At 41.2% G+C, this 21,944-nt stretch overlaps 1 protein-coding gene and 1 pseudogene across 2 annotated transcripts; one reads left to right on the plus strand and one right to left on the minus strand.

Moving 5' to 3' along the window:
• Positions 1–276: 276 nt before the first annotated feature.
• On the plus strand, positions 277–7,979 carry PGRMC1 (progesterone receptor membrane component 1). Its single transcript, XM_079764327.1, has 3 exons — positions 277–698; positions 3,980–4,135; positions 6,702–7,979. The coding sequence occupies exons 1-3, from the start codon at positions 374–376 to the stop codon at positions 6,803–6,805; spliced, it is 585 nt and encodes a 194-aa protein (XP_079620453.1). The 5' UTR covers positions 277–373; the 3' UTR covers positions 6,806–7,979.
• A 5,316-nt stretch (positions 7,980–13,295) lies between these two features.
• Positions 13,296–20,970, minus strand: LOC307095356 (A-kinase anchor protein 17B-like; annotated as a pseudogene). The gene is made up of 6 exons: positions 20,218–20,970; positions 19,040–19,165; positions 17,022–17,245; positions 15,209–15,339; positions 13,925–15,125; positions 13,296–13,322 (listed from the first exon to the last, which is right to left on the minus strand). The product of its transcript is annotated as an A-kinase anchor protein 17B-like (transcript).
• Positions 20,971–21,944: the final 974 nt, after the last annotated feature.

Below are 21,944 nucleotides of genomic sequence, written 5' to 3' on the forward strand. Positions count from 1 at the left end.
GCCCGAGGATGGTGTGAGGATGGCATCAGGAGGGCTCCGGAGCCTCGCAGGTGGAACTGAGGAGTGGGCTCAGCTATCTCAGCAGTGGAGGAGGCTGGATACCACTGGGGGAGGGGATCCACGATCCACAGGAAGATGGGGGGCCTGAGCTGCCCGCATCCGCAGCTTTGAGACAGACAAGGCTGGGACACTCCGCCCACTTCGGCCCCGCCCCCTTCCCGCCTGGCCCCGCCCCTCCCCGCCTGGCCCCGCCTCCTCCCCTGCCTAGTCCTTGTTCGCCTAGCCCAGCGCGCCACTAGCTCTCCGAGAGGGTGGAGAAAGCCTCAAGTTCCGGAGCTTTCCCAAGTCCGGCCCGACATTTGCTCCAGCGATCATGGCTGCCGAGGAAGTGGTGGCGACCGGCGCCGACCCGAGCGAGCTGGAGAGCGGGCTGCTGAACGAGATTTTCACGTCGCCCCTCAACCTGCTGCTGCTCGGCCTCTGCATCTTCCTGCTGTACAAGATCGTGCGCGGGGACCAGCCGGCGGCCAGCGGCGACAGCGACGACGACGAGCCGCCCCCGCTGCCCCGCCTTAAGCGGCGCGACTTCACCCCCGCCGAGCTGCGATGCTTCGACGGCGTCCAGGACCCGCGCATACTCATGGCCATCAACGGCAAGGTGTTCGACGTGACCAAAGGCCGCAAGTTCTATGGGCCCGGTAAGGCGGTAGGCCCCCTTAAGGCGGTCGGCCCCCGGGGCGTGGAAACAAAAGAAGGGGGCCCGGCCCGGGGATGAACCCGGGAGGGGCGAGGGGAAAGCGGGGCGCCCCCGGAGAGGAATGGCGACCGAGTCCGTGAGGGCGGGCAGGCGGAGAGGCGGGCGGTGGGGGCTGAGCGGCTTCCCCCGGCTCGGGGGCGGGGGTCGAGAGGTGCTCTAGGGCTGCGGGCCTGTGGGGGCCAGATTCCCCGCCCCTGCCAACGCCCGGGTGGGGGTGTGTGCAGAGTCTGACGCGCTTAAGCTGGCGGGGGAGGGGGTGAAATGGGGGGGCGCTGGAAAGGGTGTGGGGGGACACAGCAGAACGCAGTGTTAGGGGAGTTTTGAAGGTATTGGATTTGGGGATTCCTGGAAGGAGGGGATGGTGTTGTCTTAAGGGTGGCATGGGGGATGGGGGAGTGGGGCAGTGGGAGGAGGGACACCCAGCCTTGGAGAGAACGTGAAGGCCGTTGATGCCAGGAGTAGCCATGGTGGAATGTGAGGGTGTGGGAGAAGGAAAGGGAGATGGGATCAGCAGCAGGTAGAAGCTTCGTGCGTGGGGGTGTGATGTAAGTGTGCGCTGTGTGTGCGTAGTCAGTGTATGTGGCTTGTCGGGAGTATGTGGGTGTGTGTGTGCGCGCGTGCGGACGCTTGGAATATGGCATGTGTCAGGTATGTTTGTGCATGTGTTTGGTATGTGTGTGCACGCTGTGTTTAGCGGACAGGGAAAAGCTGGAAGATGAACAAGGGAGGTTCGTTAGGAAGAAGGGAGCTGGGTGAGGGAGGAATAAAGGCCAAATGTGGCGGACAATGGGAATGTAGTAAGATGAGAAGGTAATACCGTAGTCTATAGCAAGAGAGAAAGGACTAGAAGCCAAAAAAATTAAAAATGGAGTGAGGGAGAAGTGGGAGGATCCTGAGAAACAAAGGGGTAGGGCTCTGAACGCTACTGGGTGTGGGGATTCAGGAAAAGCCAACCAGAAGAGAAATGAAGGTGGAAGACTGCAGAGCTGTTGTAAGGGGCAGGCTTGAAGGGGCCTTAGAGGTGAGGCTTTTCAAGCCCAGTTGGATCAGAATCACCTGATGAGCTTGAGGAAAAATAGGGATTTCTGACCTAATCACCATAACAATGAAAGATCCCAAGGAATCTGCATTTAACATGCTACTTCTCCAGGCCAATTCAAGATTCAGCCTGGTTTTATAGAATACATATTTGCAGTGGAGGAAGAAGAGATTTTAGCTCCTCCAATATGGACTCCTCTAAAACCAGGGAGCTCTGATATACACACTGACCACACTCTCTTTCCTGCTGCCCTGGAGAGAGAAGAGTATAGAAGGCAATAATCTGGCCATCTCCACTCCCACTTTGTTTTACTCTCCCAGTTCAACTAATCAAAATCAGATGTGTTAAAATTCTTAAGGAACTCTCCCATTTAGCAGTTTTTCCTTGTGGATCATTTAGATCTACTTTCTGCAGACGTGTAACTATCAAAATAATTTGAAGACCACATCTATATTATTTGTCACTTATGGTGGCACACCTAGAGGCATTATCAATAAACATAATCATGTAAATAACTGTTATTACTGAGCTGCACCATAAAGCAGTCAAAACACATGCATGTGGGGCATCATCATATGATTTTAGTTTGCAAAGTCGAGAGGAATGTAGGCCTGTGCAGAAAGCACAAAACTAGGAGTCGAGCAACCTGGGTTCGAGCCCTGGTTGGGTCATTGACCAGCTGTGTGACCCAGTGTCAAGCACTGTTCTCTCTGGGCCTTAGTTGTCCCTCTTTAAAATGATGGCCCCTGTGAGATCTCTACGTCTCTACCCTGCACTGTCATCCTGTAAGTCCATGAATATGTGACATTGTGTGGAAAGGATACTTCATATTACAAAGGATTCCTAGGAATTATTCATTCTAGTGCCTATTCTATGCATGGCACTTTTGTAGGTTCTGGGACTATGGCAGTGAACACACACACACAAAAACACTCTCACAAATCTCTGCTCATGGAGCTTACATTCTAGTTAATACACATTCTTCAAAGTCCTTTAATGCTCCTCTCAGACTGTGGTTAAGTATTCTGTGAATTTCTGAAATGGTGAGGTCCAAACCAGTACAATTGGCCTATTTTTAAGCACTAGGTGCTACTATTCCCATTAGAAAACTATGAAGGTTTTTTTTTACCTTCTCTGGTGGAAATAGTAGCATATAATCATGATTTAAAATAACCATTTTCTTTAGAATCTTATTTGTATTTCAAAGTTGACCATAAATTTCACCTAATTTGTAAAAAAGAAAAAATCCTGGTGGATTGAGGTTTCAGCTGACCAGGCCATATTGAAACTTGACCCATACTTCTATAAACTTTAATGTCAGGTTTGCTACTCAATCAACCTTGTGGAAACACATTGTTTAAAGTACACTGGATTCTTTTCATTTATTTGTACAATATTTAAACAAGTCTAAATATGCACTTTAAGTACCTACACAATGATTCACTACTCTCTTAGATGGAATTATTTTGAGGTATTGATTTCGTCTCTATTTTCCATGAAAGTTTTAGGATTTTTAATCTTCCTTCAAACCCACAAAAAACAGAGTGACAGATTATCTCTGTTCTATTGCATCTTTATTGACAGTGAAGATTATGTAACATGTGGATAGATTTCTGAACCACTGATAATCTCATAAAAGAATTTATCCTGCAGATGCCACATGTTAATGTTTAATACATTCTTGCAACCAAAGATCTCTGTCGACATTTATAAGGAAATGTTCTCATTTACTAAAACCTTAGTGTTTATTATCTTAAGAAACCATAACTTTCACCGGTGTAGCTCTGGTGCCTAGAACAGAGCCAGGCTCCGTTTTCAATCTCTTAAAGCTGAATTATGACCTGTGTATTATCTTTTATTAGTCCCTACCAGCCCCCCCGCCCCCCGAAGGTCATCATTTATGGCTTTTTATTAGCTATTTTAAAATAACAGGAAATGAATGATAATGTATAATATTTTGATTGTTTTAGTTATTTAAATATGTTTAATAACAACAGGCCTTGTGGTATCCACTACATAATGATCAAAGTATCAACATCACTTACAGTTTCCAAATGAAATAGGATATTCCAAAAAGGGGCTTTCTATGTTGATGGGTAAGGAAGCCATTTTCTGTGTATGAACCACAGAGAAATTGACTGTCTAATAAAGATTCTGTCTTTGGTTTTGTTTTGTTTTTAAAGAGGGGCCATATGGGGTGTTTGCCGGAAGAGATGCATCCAGGGGCCTCGCCACATTTTGCCTGGATAAGGAAGCTCTGAAGGATGAGTATGATGACCTTTCTGACCTCACTCCTGCCCAGCAGGAGACCCTGAGTGACTGGGACTCTCAGTTCACTTGTAAGCATTTTTTTTTAAAGTTGTGGCTGGATCAAATTTCGACCAGTAATGGGATTCACAGCAGTCCAATAGTTATTACTAAATAACCTGAAACTTGGGAGCATTTTGATAGGCTCCTGAATCTTGGACGGATCAAGTTCATGGCTTGAAGTAAATGCAGTAGTGCTGAGTCACTTGCCATGACTGCATACCAATTTTTAGCTTGTTCTCTATGGAATCTCGGGTTTCTGGTTTTTTTAGTTTTTGAAAGGTTTGCACAGATTCCACACTAAGATTTGGTGACTGATATGAGGGGAAAGGAGAGCGGCCATCATGGCTACAGAAAAAGGGGTTTTCATAAGCCCTCTCTTGTAGAACTTGCTGTTTAAAAGCAACCCACATTTCTACTGAAGAATAGGAGACTTGTATTCTATAAAACAGCTTCTCTTTGAATCTAACTGAGCCTAAATATAGGCCTCATCTACAAATAAATGATGCTTATAATGTGCCCAGCAACAATGGTGTCTGCATTTTTAAAAAGAAAAAAAAGGAGACACTTGTTTCCTGGCTTCTGCTATGGGCTGAGGTCTTTGGGGGAGAAGTAAGTTTGGAGGTTAAGTTCAAATTTTGAGCACTGAGAAATTGGTTTTTGTCAAACTTAAGTGTTTAAAGATACCTTCAGCAATATTTCATTGCTAAGAATTTGATAATAATCTTTCCCAGCTTTGAAACAGTATATAAAGACCATGATCATTTCTTTAAGGAAAATTTTTTTCATTTAAAATGTGATTTCCTATTTGCTGTTCCCTATAATCAGCTAAATATTACTGATTATATTGCTTTTTTCCCCTAAATCCAACCATTTTCTTTAAAACTAATGCTGACTTCAGCGAGAGTTCTTAGTTAATAATTAGTCAGATAAGGCTCTACCTTTAGAGTTTGGATCCCAGTCAGACTAAGCATAGCTTTCAAAAGGCTAGAGGCAAGTCTTTTTACTTGGAAAACATAATTCAGCTATCTAACATAGTCCCTCATTTTTTGCATCCTCAAGATGCCTTTGTAACAATAGATTCTTCTATATGAAACCAATGAGCTGTAATTTATAACTTACAAAGCTCTGTTTTGTAGGGCTTGCCTTCATCAGTGGGGTAAAAAGTGTGGTTCCCATCCCCCCTTAAACTAAGCTTAGTCCCAATTGTTGTTGTGAAACTTCAGCTATACTCAGGGTTGCTGTGGATTCCCCTTAAGGCATGTTTCTCAAGCACCCGCAGCTTTTATTTGTCTTGCACAGTCCAAGCACCCTAGGGACCTTTATAATATGTTCAGATAGGGAAGTTCCAGTTGATCCTGGTGATTATTTCACACAAAAGCAGCTCAGATTACCTGGTTAGACAGGTTGGTACTCCTTTAATTCCTACCCATATTCGGAAAGAGGAGGCTCTGTCCTCTTGGCCTCTGACATTGAGATGATTAACCCTGTGTTAGCTTGGCCACAAGGAACCAGCCATTATGGTGGTGGTTTGCTGACTCTATCTCTTCCCAAGTCTTTTGCATTCCAGTTTATCCTCTTAAATCTGTTTTCTCCAACATCTCCAGTGCTATGCCTCCTTTACCACTTGCTTTAACATTGTATAGCTTTTTCCTCCTTTTGGGGAAAATTTTCATCTCCTGCTCTCATCTCCATCCACTAGATATTATCATTCATTCCCTCCACTGTCAAACAACCAGTGGTTGTTCCTAAGCACTGCTTCATTTCCTCTCTGTACCTCCTTATTCCCTACAATATGCTTCCTATCCCCACAATTTGATTGAACTTTATCAGAGGTTTCCAAGGACCTACTTACCAATACTAATTTATCCAGTCCTTGTAATAAATCCATCATGTTCCCCTCCAGAGTCCCCATTTCGGTCCATAGAATCTCCAATCTTTACTTCGTTAACTCATGTTTACAGTTATCCTTTAAATTACCATATGTTCTTCCCTTTCCCCTCCCACACCAACACCCCCCTACTCCTGACTCTTGATCCTGTGCATGCTTGCCGGCCTCTTGGTCACCCTGTTTCTGGTCTCTCCTTTACTGTCATCTCCCCTCAACATGGCAGTGATACCACTGTTGCCAAAGCACTATTTTACCTTGTCAGACCTTTGTCATAAACCTTCAGTGCCCTTTGCCACATATAAGGTAAGTCCAGACTCGTCAGGCTGGCTTTCTACATCCTTTATACTATTTCCCCACACTGCTTAGACAACCTTGCTCCTACTCTACTCCTGCCAACTTGGTCTTTTTATTGCTTCCCAGGTATGTTCAGTCTCACCTGCATGCTTTTGTATGTGGTGTTCTCATTTTCTGGAAATCCCTACCCAAATCCTTCTGTACATTTTCTAAAGCATATTCTAACTAATTCATAATGAGCCTTCTAAACATTTGTACATTCATTTGTATACTCATTGCACACTCTGTCAGACGTTGCTTCTGAACAAAACTCTAAGAAGCCCAACACATTGCTAAGTAGATTGTAGGCCTCTAACCAGTACTTTAACATGAAATGTGGTAGTGATTTGACCATTTGTGTTTTTTCTATCCAGTCAAGTATCATCACGTGGGCAAACTGCTGAAGGAGGGGGAGGAGCCCACTGTGTACTCAGATGAGGAAGAACCAAAAGATGAGAATGCTCGGAAAAACGATTAAAGCATTCATGGATGCATATCTATTTTTGTATTTTGCAGAATCATTTGTAACATTCCAGTCTGTCTTTAAAATGTGGTGATTTCAATATTTAGAAAAGTTTTGAACTTGCTGTAAATTTTTTTAATTAACATCACTAGTGACACTGAAAAAATTAACTTCTTAGAGTGCATGATGTTTGTGTGTCATAAATGCAGAAAGTGAACTGCAGTGCTGTAATACAAATGTTAGTACTGTTTTTCTTCTATCTGTAGTTAGTACAGGCTGAATTTAAATTTGTTATTCCTAAAAGATAGGTAAGACTTGGGTATTTCCCCCAAACACGAAGAAATGCAAAATGTGCAGAGTCCTTCAAGCACTAAGAACAAAGGATCAACTTTTAGTCATGATGTTCTCTAAAGACAGCAAATTCCTTATTTCTCAATTGACTTAACTGCATGAATTCCATCTCTAAAGCAAATCTGCAGTGTCCCAAAGGTTTTGATCTTTATTAAAGAGAGCTGTCCAGTAAGAAAATGAAATCTCAAAGCTGGTCTTAGTTGGAAGAAATACATTAATTGTTTCTAGACAGCATCATTGTCCTCCTTCAGACACTTGGACACCCTCACTAACTGTTCTCTACAGTGAGGATTAAAACATGATCTGAACATTCAAAAGGAAGCTTTGGGGAAAATCTGGCTTGCCTAAAAATATAAATACATGAAGAACATTATAGGGCTATCTTTCTAATCTCCATGTTCATGGTGGAGCAATGGTTATTTGACATGAGGGGCATGTAGATCAGATGTTTGCTCTACTAAGAGCCTTCACACACCCCTGAATAATGAGAAAACAGTGCACATCACTAGCCAAGTGGTTTTTGAAGTAAAGTATATTCATAAAGTGGTAACAGTTAACTCTTTTGTCACAAAACTAGAGCCACTGCAAGAGTAGTAGTCAAGTGTCTAGGTCTTTGATATTGGTCTTATGGTTAACAATAAACTTAGCTAAGTAGACTGTACAGTTGTATGACTTTGTGTTATGTGAACAACTAGTGAAGTTTTAAACTCTTGTAATTGTAGTTGAATAGTATTTTCCTTGTATTTTCTTGTGAACCATGTTTAATGGTTTTACCTCAAATCAAAATGAAGTGCTTTAGTCAGTTAATAAAATGGTTTTACCCAATATAGTGTGGTGGGTTGTTTTATTTAAAAAAAAAAACAAATATAAGGAACCAGATTAATCACTTTACTTTAGCTTAAATATCAAGAGTTTCACTTTTGAGTGATTTTTTTTTTTTTGTATTTCAGAAGAAACAAATAAAGGGGCAAAACTTCATAGAATCCTCCCACCACATACCAAATATCAGCTGTTAAATAGTGGATTGAATTGATTTTTTGTGACTTGTCAAATTCTGCCTCTTTAAATAAGAACTTTCTAAACTCAAAGGCAGACCTCTGCTTTAGGTCTATATATAGCAAGGATATAAAGGGATAATTTTATTGAAGGGATTGCTACCAAATGCCAAAGCAGACTTTTGAGGTTTTTTAAATCGATTTTTTTGTTCTTATTTATGAATTCATCAGTCACTCCTTGTATGTGCCCAGACTAGGGATCAAACCGGCAACCTTGGGGTATCGGGATGATGCTCTAACCCACTGAGCTATCCAACTAGGCAGAGTTTTGTTTTAATGTACCATCTGATCAGTTAAGTAGTCAAGAATCCTTAGAGTAGCAAAGTTCATTCATTTCATGTCAAAAGGGGGATATTAGATTTGCATATACACTGAGTGGCCAGATTATTATGATCTCTGAACGCATAATAATCTGGCCACTCAGTGTATATCCTATATAATAAAAGGCTAATATTCAAATTGTCCCCTCAACCAGGAGTTCGACCAGCAGGCAGGCCAGCCAACTGCCCATGTCTCCTCCCCCTGGCCAGGCCGGACCCCACCCATGCACGAATTCATGCACCAGGCCATATACACACACACACACATACACACTGAGGGGCCAGATTATTATGCGTTCAAAGATCATAATAATCTGGCCACTCAGTGTATAATCAGTTGTATAAACATACACAACTGATTACTCTGAATATTAGTGTTTTGGCCTTTTAATGTTTAATGTTGACAGTTTTCTTGTAAGAGATGTACTCCCTGAATGAAAGAAGGTTCACAGCTTTGCATGTTTTTGTTATTAAACCATATTATTACCTGGTTTTTTATTTAAATGTGCCCTTTTCCCCAACTAGATTTCATACAACAAATAATCAAGTTGCCTGTTTTGTGCCAAGCAACCTGTTTTACCACTGTATGTTTTGGAGAAGGGAGTGGGAGACGAACTTGGGCCACCTTTGCAGCCTGAAATCCCATTTAGATGTTAAGATTAGGCTACTTATTTTACAAAATTAAATGGGTTTGTCTAATGCCAGGTTAAAGCTTCAATCCCAAGTAGCCTTATTTCCCTCCATTCAGAACTAAATCAACATTGTATTAACTACATGTAAAAAGATATTATTGTAAGTTAGGACTTGAATCTAAAGAAATTACACATCCAGTTCACATATTCATAAGCCATTTTATGTAAAAGGCAATTCAAGATAAGGGAACCACTATGGGCCAGTGGGGAAAGTGTCAGGTGAACATGTTTGCTCTCCACCTGCTTTTGTCCAACTCCTACAGAAACACTGTTCTCACAATCAGCATCTCTGGGTCTAAAGCAACATTTTCTAAGTCTTTTCAGTATCTACACAAATTTGTGACCTCTACATAGTGTCACATTCACCTTACCTCAGAGGGCAAATTCAAGATCCAGAAAAGGCATCCATACAGTCCTTGCTGTTTCAGAAAGAGCTCTTGGAACCCAAAAAGGACCCTTTCAGCTCTCAAGTGCCCAGATTGGACACTCTGCCTTCCTTATATAAATAACTAGAGGCCTGGTGCACAAATTCGTGCACAGGTGGGGTCCCTCAGGGTGGCCTGCAGGGATTGGGCCCCAGCTCGCATCTCCAGCCTTGCAGCCCAGCAGCCCTGACTGGCACCCCGCCTTGGCCTGGCGCTGCCCCCTCACCTGCTCCACCATCCCACCTGCGGGGCAATCCATCGGGGCCAGGGCCCCCCTGCCTGGGTCCCTCAGTGCCTGGGAGCTGGGCAGCAGCCCTGCCCCCACCACTGCCGCTGGTCGCCATCTGCAGGGTGATCGGGCCCTGCTTTCACCCACCTTGGCCTGGCGCTGCCCGCTCACCTGCTCCACCATCCCATCGTGGTCCCACTCATTGGGGCGCATTGGGGCCAGCAGTGCCTCCACTGCCGCCCACTGCCAGCACCACTTTGCTGACACCTCCTGGTGGTCAGTGCATGTCATAGCGAATGGTCAAACTCCTGGTCGATCTCCCGGCCGCCAGAGGGGACAATTTGCATATTATGCTTTTATTATATAGGATACTTAGAGGCAGTTTGCTGTACATTTCATGTGAAAGAACAGTTAACTCATGAATGGTCAAGGACTGATTACTAAGGCCCCAGCTCACACCCACACCTGTTTTGGGACACTGCATAACTGTCTAAACTTTGCACCAGACTAGACACCCAGCCCACACCCACACTTGTTTTTCAACATTGTATAACTTTAATACTTCCACCAATGGCTGAAGGGATGAGATGAGATTCCATGAAGTCCTTTTGCTACCTTTCCACAGCACTGGTAAAACTTTGGTTGAAGGAAGAAGAATCATAAGTTCCGATATCCCAATTTCAATTTATCCAAAATGAAAATAAAACTGTGGTTTCATGATCTCTGAAAGTCAATTTCCATTAACTAGCATCATAAAGGGAAAAGTTGCATAGAAATAATATTGAAACTATAGATGTATATTTTCATAGAAAAAATGTTGTTATAGTGTCCTGGCCAGTGTGGCTCGGTTGGTTGGGTATTGTCCCATGCACCGAGAGGTCACTTGTTCAATTCCTGGTCAGAGCACATTCCTCATTTTCAAACTCGATCCCCAGTAGGGACATGCAGGAGGCAGCCAATCAATGTTTTTCTCTCTCCCTCTTCCTTCCTCTCTCTCTAAAATCAATAAAAACATTTGAAAAGAAGAAAATGTTATTGTAGATGTCCAACATTGCAGCCAATAATATGGTAAATGAACCAAGATTCTATTCACTATAACAATTTTATTTTTAATCTATCTGAAAATTGAATGTGCATTATTTCTTTAACATTACAGATGGTTAACAATATTAATGCAAGGCAGCATTCTATAGGTAGAAACTAGCATGGAATTATCAGCATTTATTTAAAAGTTAACATTTAAACTGTATTGTAATAAATACAAATACATTTATTTGGTTCATATTTTCAAAATTACCAGTTTCCATGGCTTTCTACCTGAGCAATTCAAACAAACTGACAAAAATACCTTGACAAATTTTGAGCTTTCTTAAAACACTATCAGAAGTACATACAATGAAAAATATGAGAACAGTTTTAAAGTTCAGGCCCTTACTTCATAGGACATAGAAAAAAGATACGAGAAAACACTTTTGCCCCAATTAAATAACAGCACAATAAAGAATAACAATGTTAATTAATAGAAAGTAATAATAGTATTTTTAGTTTTGTTCCATTCCCTACTAAATCATTCAGTTGAAAAGTACAATTATCTTCCACATTTAAGTCCTACACAAAATAAGAGGTTTAGTCAAATCTAGAATGTTATAACAAGACATAAAAACCCAAGGTTGTTCCAAAGTAAACATAAAACCAGCATTTTTATTTTCTTCTAGGCCCCAGGATGGTATTTAGTTAGCAAACAAAACAAAACAAGACAGAAATTATTACACAGATCTAACTTAGCACCAGCTCTATTATACAAAAAATGCACATGCTGTTTTAAATTTTTTATTTTATTTTACGTCTTTATGAGCAGCAAATTATTTCCATGACTAAAATCTCTACAAAGAAAAATGATCAAATAAGAAATTGAGGTGTGTTTTCTTTTTTTGTTTTCTGGAACATAATCTGCTTTCCATTATAAACCCATAACCTTGTTTCAATGGCAGGGAACATGAGAAAATAAACAGGCAGGGTCTCATTGAAAGAGAATAATACCTGGTTGCAGAAAGTTGTCTGACAAAATACAAGCCATTAATAGTTTTAAAAGGCTGCTTGGACAACAGTACTTTGAACATTAATAGTCAGTGCCAGTCTTCAGAAGAGAAAAGGCATTCGCCCCATGAGCGATTTTTCAGATTTGACAAGCCAAACCTAGTTTTGATGGTAGAATAACTGGCTTAAAAGTGAAATTGAAGAAAAGAGAGCCAACAAATAATTTGTTGGTTATCTTAATAGTAAACATAACCTGTTTTGCTACAGTCACTTCTGAACTTTTGCATGGACTAGCATACTTCTATTGAATGTGACTAGAAGATGTCAATGAAACAACAAGTGGCTCTCACTTTAGATAAATGAGAAGATTTCTAGCCCCTTCAGATATCAGGTTGCTCAAGAGGCTGGTTATGAATACACGTTGTGCCTCATCACTCTGGGCAACCACATTGATTGACATCCTACCTTGGTTTTACCAGCTGGTACTGTTTTATCAAGTTAGGACTATTGCAAATGGTATGAAAATGTTGCCTTCTATACTTTTGCAGATGAAAATCACCATTTTCTGCTGCTGGTAGTCTGATCCTATCGATGTCTTCAGTTGCTGAGTCAGATATAGTTTTGTTGGAGATAAAAGGTCACCTACTGGCCCTGAGGTTCTAAATCCAACATAAGGCAGAATGAATCAGTTAAGCTTTCAACAGAACATGCACATTAAGATGTAAGTCTTTACGAATCTGTAAAATATCTCAATGTAAAAAAAGCATGTTCAAGAACTCCAAAAACAGTAGATAAAAAGATAAATTGCTTAAGAATTTACAAATCTGGTACACATATAACTTTCCCCAGGTAGAAAACTATGGGCATTGCCATTGACTCTTCCTAACTCCATGGCATTATTGAGGATTGAGGAGTCACTTGTTACTGTTTTTAAAAAGTCATTTTGGGACTATCCAGTGGCTTTTTACAAACTGATGTCATCCAACCCTGAAAGGATTATGTAACCTGAAATTGAATACTGTCATGTCTTCTCTTCCCAAGTGCCATTATTGGTGCCCAAGGATCTTTCAATATTTCCTTTTGCAAGTCCCACCAAGTCCCACTGGTTGTATCACTTCAATCCTGTTGCTTTTCTAGGCTGGAATATTATAGGTTTCTTCAAAAACAACTCTGCTAATAGTCCACTGTCCCTTTAAGCCTAAAGGACAAATCTGAGCCCCTTTTTTATTCTTCTTCCAATACTTTGTTTCTAGAAGGAAAACTCTTCGAGTACTATGAACATATTAAGATTAATTTCCTTCTGATGGGTGCTCATGAAAACCTCTAATGATATGAAGAAGTCTATGTTCTAGCTGTTGTCTCATTTCTTTTATACATAGTTGTTTCTAGATGAAAGTTAGGAAAGTTTGTTGTACATGGTGTTCTGACGAAATCAAAGAACACGTGAAAAGATCCTTATCCACTGTTGTCCTCTTTGAAGATAACTGATATTAAATGATGACCTTATGATAGCTAAAGGGTCAAAGAGGCTATCTCAATACTTCTCGATGTTAATTTGCTCTTTCAATGGCACCAAATTAAAGTTATAGTTGAACTGTAGAAATGTCTGCTCTTAGATCAGGAAGTTTTGCAAGCACATTGTTTTATCAACTTTCAGAAACTGGATGTTTTGTATTTCAAAAGCTTGCCAACACACCTGCAGTGATTTTGACCTATGTTTTATAGTTTGGCAAGAGAAACAAGGTTTTTCATTTGACCTTGCTCAAGCTTTTAAATGTTTCTCACTTGCTCTTGTTGTTGCTAACTACACAGCTATACTTAGTTTTAAATGTTCTTTTTGCAAATTGTTTATTGTGAATAAGGGTATTCCTGATCTAAGAGACCTTCAAAGTATAAAGAATTATTGTAGTTGTTTTATAAATAGCTTCTATTTCCAGTGTGCTTCTGATTGTGACATCTAATATTATAATTATCAGAAGTTGGCCTGGAATATGTAGAATTCTCATGTCTTGTGAATCTTCTTACATTCTGGTTATATCTTGCCTTCCGCATAGTCTGTCTTCTTTGGGGAAAACGCCTTGAATAGAAAGTATTAGTAAATTTTGATGATGTTGGAACATGAAAGGGCCTGTAGTTCACTCTCTGGTAAAATGTATTATTACGGAACCACCTCCTCTTTCTTGTGACATTGCCTAGGAGGGAACCAGAACTGGACTTATGGTAGTTGCCCTGATCAAACATGAATTTGGGGCCTCGCCTTTTCTCCAGTTTGCTGTTGCTGTTCTCAACTCTCATGAAATTGTTTTCACCCTCAAGCAATGAACATCTTTGTTCATACTTGAACCTCTTGACTGATTTCCTAAACTGGTATTTAGAGTGTTTCTCCTCCCCAAAATGTTTACACTTTGAATACAAGGTTGGCTGACTTGATCTAATTTCTTGATTGTTAGTGATGACTTCAGCATCGAGAGATCCTCTTTCGGGTGCATTTTCATATATGGCCACAGATTTCTCTTCCTCCTCCTTGTTTAAGATGAGGGTTTCATTGAAGCATTCAGAATCACTACTAATTTCCTCGAGGAAATCTGCCAACTCCAACTCTGCTGACATTTTGGGTGAGGAAAATTGGCTTTGACTTCCGGATTTGGAATCTTTGACCTGGTAAGCATGGGTCTCTTCCAACAGAGGGCCCTTTCCATCAGTTGGGGTCAATTGATCATCAGCTTCACTGGCTGTGTCCTTGCGATGATTTTTAAACTCCTTAGAACATCCTTTGGCATAATATACTTTTGCTCTATTTTGTGGCTTTTGCACAGGATCCTGAGTATGCAGGTTTTGCATTTGACTCAACCTGGTTGAGTCACATTTGTACTTTCTCAAATTGATTTGAAATCCATTTCCTGTAGCATGGACAGATCTCTGCCACTGACGTGTGCTTGTTGGGTGACTTGGTTCTAGGCAGATAGAAGGATATTTTGGAATGTGATGATATTGGTTTAATAGAAAGTCAATAAGGTCACATGTTTCACGGTTTTTCTTGCCATGGTCTTGCTCAGTTAATATGGAAGGATAGTTATTAGAACTGAGGTGGTCTTCCTTCTCAGGAGGCTGACCTTGAATTAATGCAATTTGCAAGGAATTCTGGTCAAAGTCAAAAATGTCATTGCATTCATTGGTGGATAATTGTCCAGTTCCCTTTTTTCTGACTGAATTATTTCCATTTTTTCTACAATGGAGGGAAGATTCATGTAACTGAGCCCTATTTCTTCCCTCCATATTTTGTTTTCATTTATGATCTAAACTGGCAACCTGTATCTTAGTTCTTTCTCCTGACTTTGAAGATATTGGGTATTTATCTTTTCTTTCTTTAGAGTTTCCAATGTATTCCCCAGACCATGATTAGCTTCAGGGCCTGCAACATCTACTTCTTGTGGGTTAAACTGTGTGGATTCCTTCAAAGAAAAAGGTTAAAAGTCTGACATAAAAAAACTAAACAGATTAAAATGTTCAAAGAAAATTTGGATTTCGAGGTATAAAATTAAATGTCTCGGTCTAATATGAGCTGCTTTTACTAGATTTGTGCCCATCTTTATGTTACAAGGCACGACAATTTACATACTTTCAAAGCACATGACCCTTTTGTTATTTGTTCACAAACTGGGGATATGAAGAGGAATAAGAAATGCTCTGTAGCCCTCCCAGAAAATCCTAGAACAACAACAACAACAACAACAACTAAAAAAACAATTGTTGAGTGAAACGTGTCTACAAGAGAGTCAACTGACTTGAAAGGTAACCTGTCTTCTTTCTGTTTTTCATTCCAGTTTTTCCTATGGATTGCAGGTGAGGGTGTCTCTGCCCGCCCTCTGTCAGAAGCAACACAGCGAGTAGAAAATGTGGCCAATGACAATGGTTCTATCTGTGGTGCTATATGCTCTGCACAACTGCAGGGCAAGTGAAAGGTGCTGCCCACAATCCCACCCTGCTGGGAGAGTTTGTATAGTGCTTCTACTGACACCTGGTGCAAATCATGGCATAGTGCTTACCCATTAACTAGGATTAGAATGTGGGAATTGCATAATCAGTATAAGGTATCAATGGGGCCAAGAATTAGGCATCATTCACATTTAAAGAGAAATTCTTCAGTGGTCATTAAGGTAAATTTTAAAAGATCCAGCTACCCTTATTATAAGTGGAAATGCAATATTTTTCTGATCCTGATTTCACGGACTGTTCACATTAATGAGAAGACTGAGATTTCAAATATACATTAAATCAACTCAACTAATGCCATTTACCCTTTGTACAGTATTTAAAAACACTGAATACGGCCCGGCCAGCATGGCTCAGTGGTTGAGCATCGACCTATGAACTAGGAGATCACAGTTCGATTCCTGGTCAGGGCACATGCCTGGGTTGCGGGCTCGATCCCCAGTGTGGGGCAGCTAATCAATGATTCTCTCTTATCATTGATGTTCCTATCTCTCTCTCCCTTTCCCTTTCTCTCTGAAATCAATAAAAATATATTTAAAAAAAACAAACACTGAATATGGATTTTTAAATGAACAGTTTGGGAGCCTTTCTGTAAGTGGAGGGAAAAGAAGTTCCAAAATTGGAAGTTTCCAAATAAAACAATTGCAGTGTGATATGAGAAATTCCTTAGCAAATACTTTAGGACTAATTGACATGAGCTTGCTATACAAAGCTATCTGTTCAAGGCTCTCCCTTCTCATTCAAACTGTTGCAGATAAATGGACATGTAAAGTTAATGGAAGACTACAAAACTAACACCCACACCATCCATTTCTTCCCCCTGGCATTTTCTGTTACATCCATTAGGAACCTAGAAAAGTAGATACACTGGCTATACTGCCCTGGGTAAAACTGTCTTGAAGTTTAGCAACACAACATGTGTGTTACAGATGGCAAGGGTAAGACACAATTCCTTGAGAGAATTTGGGTACACCTTTTGGAAACCCATGATTGGGGTTACTAGAGATCAGCCTATTGAAAAACTGCAATGTGCCTTCCATAGAATCAATTTTAAACAGGTGATAGCTTAACTGGAAGAGTTGTGTCTCCTACCAAAACTGAACAATGAACGAATGGGAAAGAGCCTTACTACAATTTTCCTCAGGAGCACCAGTAGCAATCAAATGGCCTCCACCTGCCTTGAGCCAGTAGGAACTTCCTCTCTTCCCACTCCTCCGAAGAGTTGGGCTCTCCAGGCGGCTCAGCTTTGACTCTGTCCCGCTTCCTTTGCTGGTGTCTGTCCCTTCAGGGGGTCACCTCCTGACCCTGGCCTTCTTCCTCTCTTCCTGGGCTTTCCTCTCGTCCTTTCTTTTTCTGGACAATGATTAAAGGGCAACCATTCAGAAGGTATTTATTTGGCATCTGCTCTCTTCCCCACTCCTTCCCCACTGTGGGTGAGGAGAGAAGAGGGCAACATGGACAAATGACAAATCATTTAGGTTTGCAGGAATCTCTCACTGCTAACCCCAGGGCCTGGCAGAGACAACTAAAGATAAAAGACACTGTGATGCATCCATCAAAGGAGAAAGACGCATAATTGAGTTGATTAATTAGAAGCAAGTACTGGAGACCTTACACTGACAATACAAAAAAAAAAAAAACTACAGAATTTGAAGGAGGGGCCTCTAGCCTCCACTTTCTCAAACCACAGTCAGGGATTACTGGACCAGCTTTCACAGTAATTATTTCATTTTTCTTGAGATCAAAACCTTCCATGAGCCAAAACCGGTTTGGCTCTGTGGATAGAGCATTGGTCTGCGGACTGAAAGGTCCCAGGTTCGATTCCGGTCAAGGGCATGTACCTTGGTTGCGGGCACATCCCCAGTAGGGGCTGTGCAAGAGGCAGCTGATCGATGTTTCTCTCTCATCGATGTTTCTGACTCTCTGTCCCTCTCTCTTCCTCTCTGTAAAAAATCAATAAAATATATTTAAAAAAAAAACACAAAAAAAACCCTTCCATGAGCTGGTTTTACATAGGCAAATAAAGGTAAGTCAAAGCACTCAGAAAACCTTAAGGGTGAGAACTGTCCTTCATATATATTACAACACAGTAGACTATCATAAAAAAACATACTGGCTTAGAAGATTTTGGGCTTTTTTTTTAACTGCTGTTTTCTGAAAATGTAAACTGTTTTGGTTAGGCCTTATGGAAACATGGGGAAAGAAACACAAAAAAGGACAATTATCTGAGTGAGAACTTAGCCCAAAAGCTGGAGGATTATCTAAACTGCATGTTCGGTCTAGAAATTTTGGGGGAATACTTACATTGACTAGCCACAACTTCTGGCCAAGTTTCACAGACGTGACCTCAAGTAATTCCTATCACTTCAACAGCTAAAAAACTGAGAGACACAAGGAAAGATATTCTTCATCTTCCTTTTTGAATGGCTGTAATTTACAAGAAAAAATGGAAGAATAAACATGCAAGGGGAGGGGCCAGGAGGTAAAACTGGTTTTCAGAGCCCAGAAGTTCTGGCCCATTTGTACCTTGGAAAACCTTTGACAATCCAATAGTACTTTCTAGTCTCAATCTCCTAAATTGGGAAACAATGATAAATTCAAAGGAATAAAGGTTCACAGAAAGAACTTAGGCCAACAAGAAGTATAGTCCCAATAAATCAATCCATACCTTCTTGCCTATGGGTTAGTTTGAATATTGACCGTCCCGTTGAAGAAAACCTCTTCTAGACCTGAAAAGAGGTTTGTTTATTTTTAATTAAAAAGCATTTTAGATTTGTAGGCTAGGTAAAAGTTGGTAAATTTAGGTAAATTGGTATCTTTTAAAAATTTTGGTAGGCTAGAATTTTCACTATAAAAGTTCCTGGTTCTTTTTAAAAAATCATTTTAGTTTAATAAGGCTAGTCCCATTATTTCTCATTGCTTGTTCTCCCTAACAAGGATGTTGTCTTTTAAAGTCTCTTGTTTTCAACTGTTTTTGTCATTTTGGCTTTGTAACAGCACTGCTGAAAGAACTGTGCAGTTCTCCAATCTGAGCCAATTCCTGCCCCCTCCCACTTGAATGTAATCTTTCTATAAAGTCTAGCCATTCATCCAAAGAGATAAATCCATAAATCAAAACACCCTCATTGTTAGAGTTGGTCTCCTTACCTTACAGACTTCCTTGTCTCTCTTCTTTTCTTTGCTTTCTTCCTCCAGTTCTTGTAATTTTAGCGTTTCTTGGTTTCGTCTCCTTATAGCTCCTGCACGGAAGTGTTTGGTTGTATCATACATAACCTGCCCCCAAATATTTCAAAGTTTCATTATAAAAGTTGGCCAGTGTGTCTCAGGCCACAGAAATAAAACTAATTTGGGCATGGGAAATTCAAAACCAAATGAATTAAAAATATTCTCTCTATATCCTAGTACCCATACTCTTCTACTACTTCCGCTAAGCCTTCCTAACAGTCCTGCGGGCTTCAGGATTTTCTTTGGCAGAACCTTGAGGAGCTCACTTAATTGTCACAGGTGACATCACAATGCCATCATCAGGCACAGGCTTTGATAGTCAGAAACTGGGCTGTTGGGCACTGGTATATGGGTATCATTATAGTATTTGCTGCATCTTTTGTCTGACTGAGTAGTTCATAATTTTAAAATAAGTACATTTTAACCTAAGTATCTTCACAGATAACACACACATTCATACATAGGAAGCTACTTAAGCTAAAAGTCTAAATGCATGCTAAAGATTAATTTAGAGACAAAGGAGGGTTTAGCAGCATCTTTTCCTCTGCTGGATTAAGATTTCAAGAAAGAGATGACTAAGCAGTCAGACATCAATATGGTGACATGACTAGACAGATAAGCTGAGTTTAGTTTGAAAGGAAATAATCCAAGTTTGTTGGGATTATGTTTTAGCAATTTACCTGTCAGGCATCTTGAAAATATAAGTTGTGATCTCAATAATAAATAGAGAGTAAATTGTTCTCCTTGTGATTTCAAACTCTCTCTCAGCAGATTGTCAAGTAGAATAAGCACATGAGATACTTTGATAAGAGCCATGAAACATACTTTTAATGCCTTCAAGAAGTTATGGCAGAACCCCAGATTATAATAACAATCACTTTAAAACCCCAGCTGGCAGCATGCCTGATAGCAAAAGAATGTTCAAATCAGGATTATTTTTCTTCCTAAATATCCATTTATTAATGACAACACAAATATTTACATGAGCTATTGATCAGAGCCCAGTGGAGTCTAAGGAAATTTATTCTAGATGCTTCCTTCTAGCTTTTACTTAGGACCACCTGAACAGTGGGAAATAAAAGAAACTGGCTACTTCTTATCTTAATGTTACATGCCAGAGCTTTTCCACCATCCACTTTAAGCATCAGCTTCATTCCTCAAAGGGTCTCCATGGCTTTTATGAAGTCAGTTGACTCCCGATACTGTACAAAGGCCTCAAATGTCTGCATGCTGAAGCTAAAAACCCCCAAAGCTTCCACCAGTCATTACTTCTCTGTAGCGGTCAAACATAGAAATATCCACATTCTTGATCTTCCCAAAATTTTCAGTGACCACCTATAGGATCTTTTCACATGGCTTCCCCCCCAGTGGAACCTTTAGGCGCAAACCCCTTGCCAGGCAAGCCTTCGAAATGTGTGAAATCCAGGCTCTTATTGTGGTCCAGCTCATCAGCCCTGTCACTTGATGGGGCCTCCTGTTCCTTTGGGAAGTGCCCCTACTGTCCCTAGGCATCTGTAGCCACTACTTTTAAGTCTGTTTTCAATCCATTTAGCTTGATGATCTTCCCATGTAATTTTGCCTGCAGGATCTGAACCAAACTTTGTGTTTCAGCCTCCCCCTGGAATCGGATGAAATCCTTTGTATTCTTGGAGTTGAACTGTGGTGAACTAACTGATCAGGGCAAATTGGGCTCTTCAGCTGGTCAAGAACTTCCCAGTCCAAGAAAGGACTCAGAGGTTGTGTACTCTCTGGGAGCCATACATTGATAATTTTGCTATGGGCATGAGGTAGAGGTGCTGATCTGCACAGAGCTCTGTTGCCTCAGTGTTATCATACACCACCGTCACCGTCATCATATCCTCAGGCAACCTTGGATGGTGAAAGGGAACATCTTCAAACAAACAGAGCAAAACACAAATTTGGACTTTGAATAGTGCTAGCATTTGCTGGACTTAGGTCAAACTGAGAGGGGAAAGTATACTATACAGATATTTAAGACAATAGCTTTCATTTGTTTAATGTGCTTTAGAGGTTTCAAAGAGTTTCCATACCATATACTGTCTCAGTTTCCTTAACTGTGAAATCAAAATAATAGGACTTCAGGGATGATGAAATAGGTGAGTACATGTGAAATCCTTAGAATAGTGCCTGGCACACAAGAGGTTCTCAATAAACATAAGCTATGGCTATTGTTTATACTACTTTATCTCATTTGATTCATAAAGCAACCTGTGAGTAGGTATTTTCATGCCTGTTTTACTGATGGGAAAATTCAGGAAAATTAAATGAGTTGCCCATACATTAAGACCTTAAGATTCCAAATCTGCAATCCTATATAATAAAGAGGGAATATGCAAATTGACCATCACTCTGCCACAAAGATGGCAGCGCCCACAGCAGAGGTGGGGTTTCCATAAGACAAGATGGCTGCACCCACAGCGGAGGCCGAGTTCCCATAACGAGCCTTAACAAGCAATCAGTAGGGACCTGAGGCTGCACTCCCCTCCCCACATGGGGCTTGACGGGGGACCTCAGACCGCGCCCCCCACCCTGGCGCCAGGCCAGGAGACCTCAGGCCACACCCCCCCGCCCAGCAGGGCTTGACGGGGGACCTCAAGGCTCACCCCCCGCCCCGGCCCGGGCTGGGGGACCTCAGGCCATGCCCCCCAACTCGGCACCAGGCCAAGAGACCTGAGGCTGTGACCCCCTGCCCAGCGGGGCTTGACAAGGGTGGGCTGCTGGGTCTGGATCTAGCCCAATGCGGGGTGGGGGGCGGCTGGGTCTGGGTATCGTGCAATTTTGAGGCACTCGTGGGTAGGCGAGGACT

The sequence above is a fragment of the Cnephaeus nilssonii genome, assembly GCF_951640355.1.
Source record: "Cnephaeus nilssonii genome assembly, chromosome: X".
NCBI classification, from domain to species: Eukaryota; Metazoa; Chordata; class Mammalia; order Chiroptera; family Vespertilionidae; genus Cnephaeus; species Cnephaeus nilssonii.

Excerpts from the sequence above, each read along its gene's own strand:
- PGRMC1 (XM_079764327.1), top strand. The coding sequence starts at position 374 with ATGGCTGCCGAGGAAGTGGTGGCGACCGGCGCCGACCCGAGCGAGCTG. Across the intron at positions 699-3,979 it reads CCGCAAGTTCTATGGGCCCG|AGGGGCCATATGGGGTGTTT; the intron begins GTAAGGCGGTAG and ends TTGTTTTTAAAG. Across the intron at positions 4,136-6,701 it reads CTGGGACTCTCAGTTCACTT|TCAAGTATCATCACGTGGGC; the intron begins GTAAGCATTTTT and ends TTTTCTATCCAG.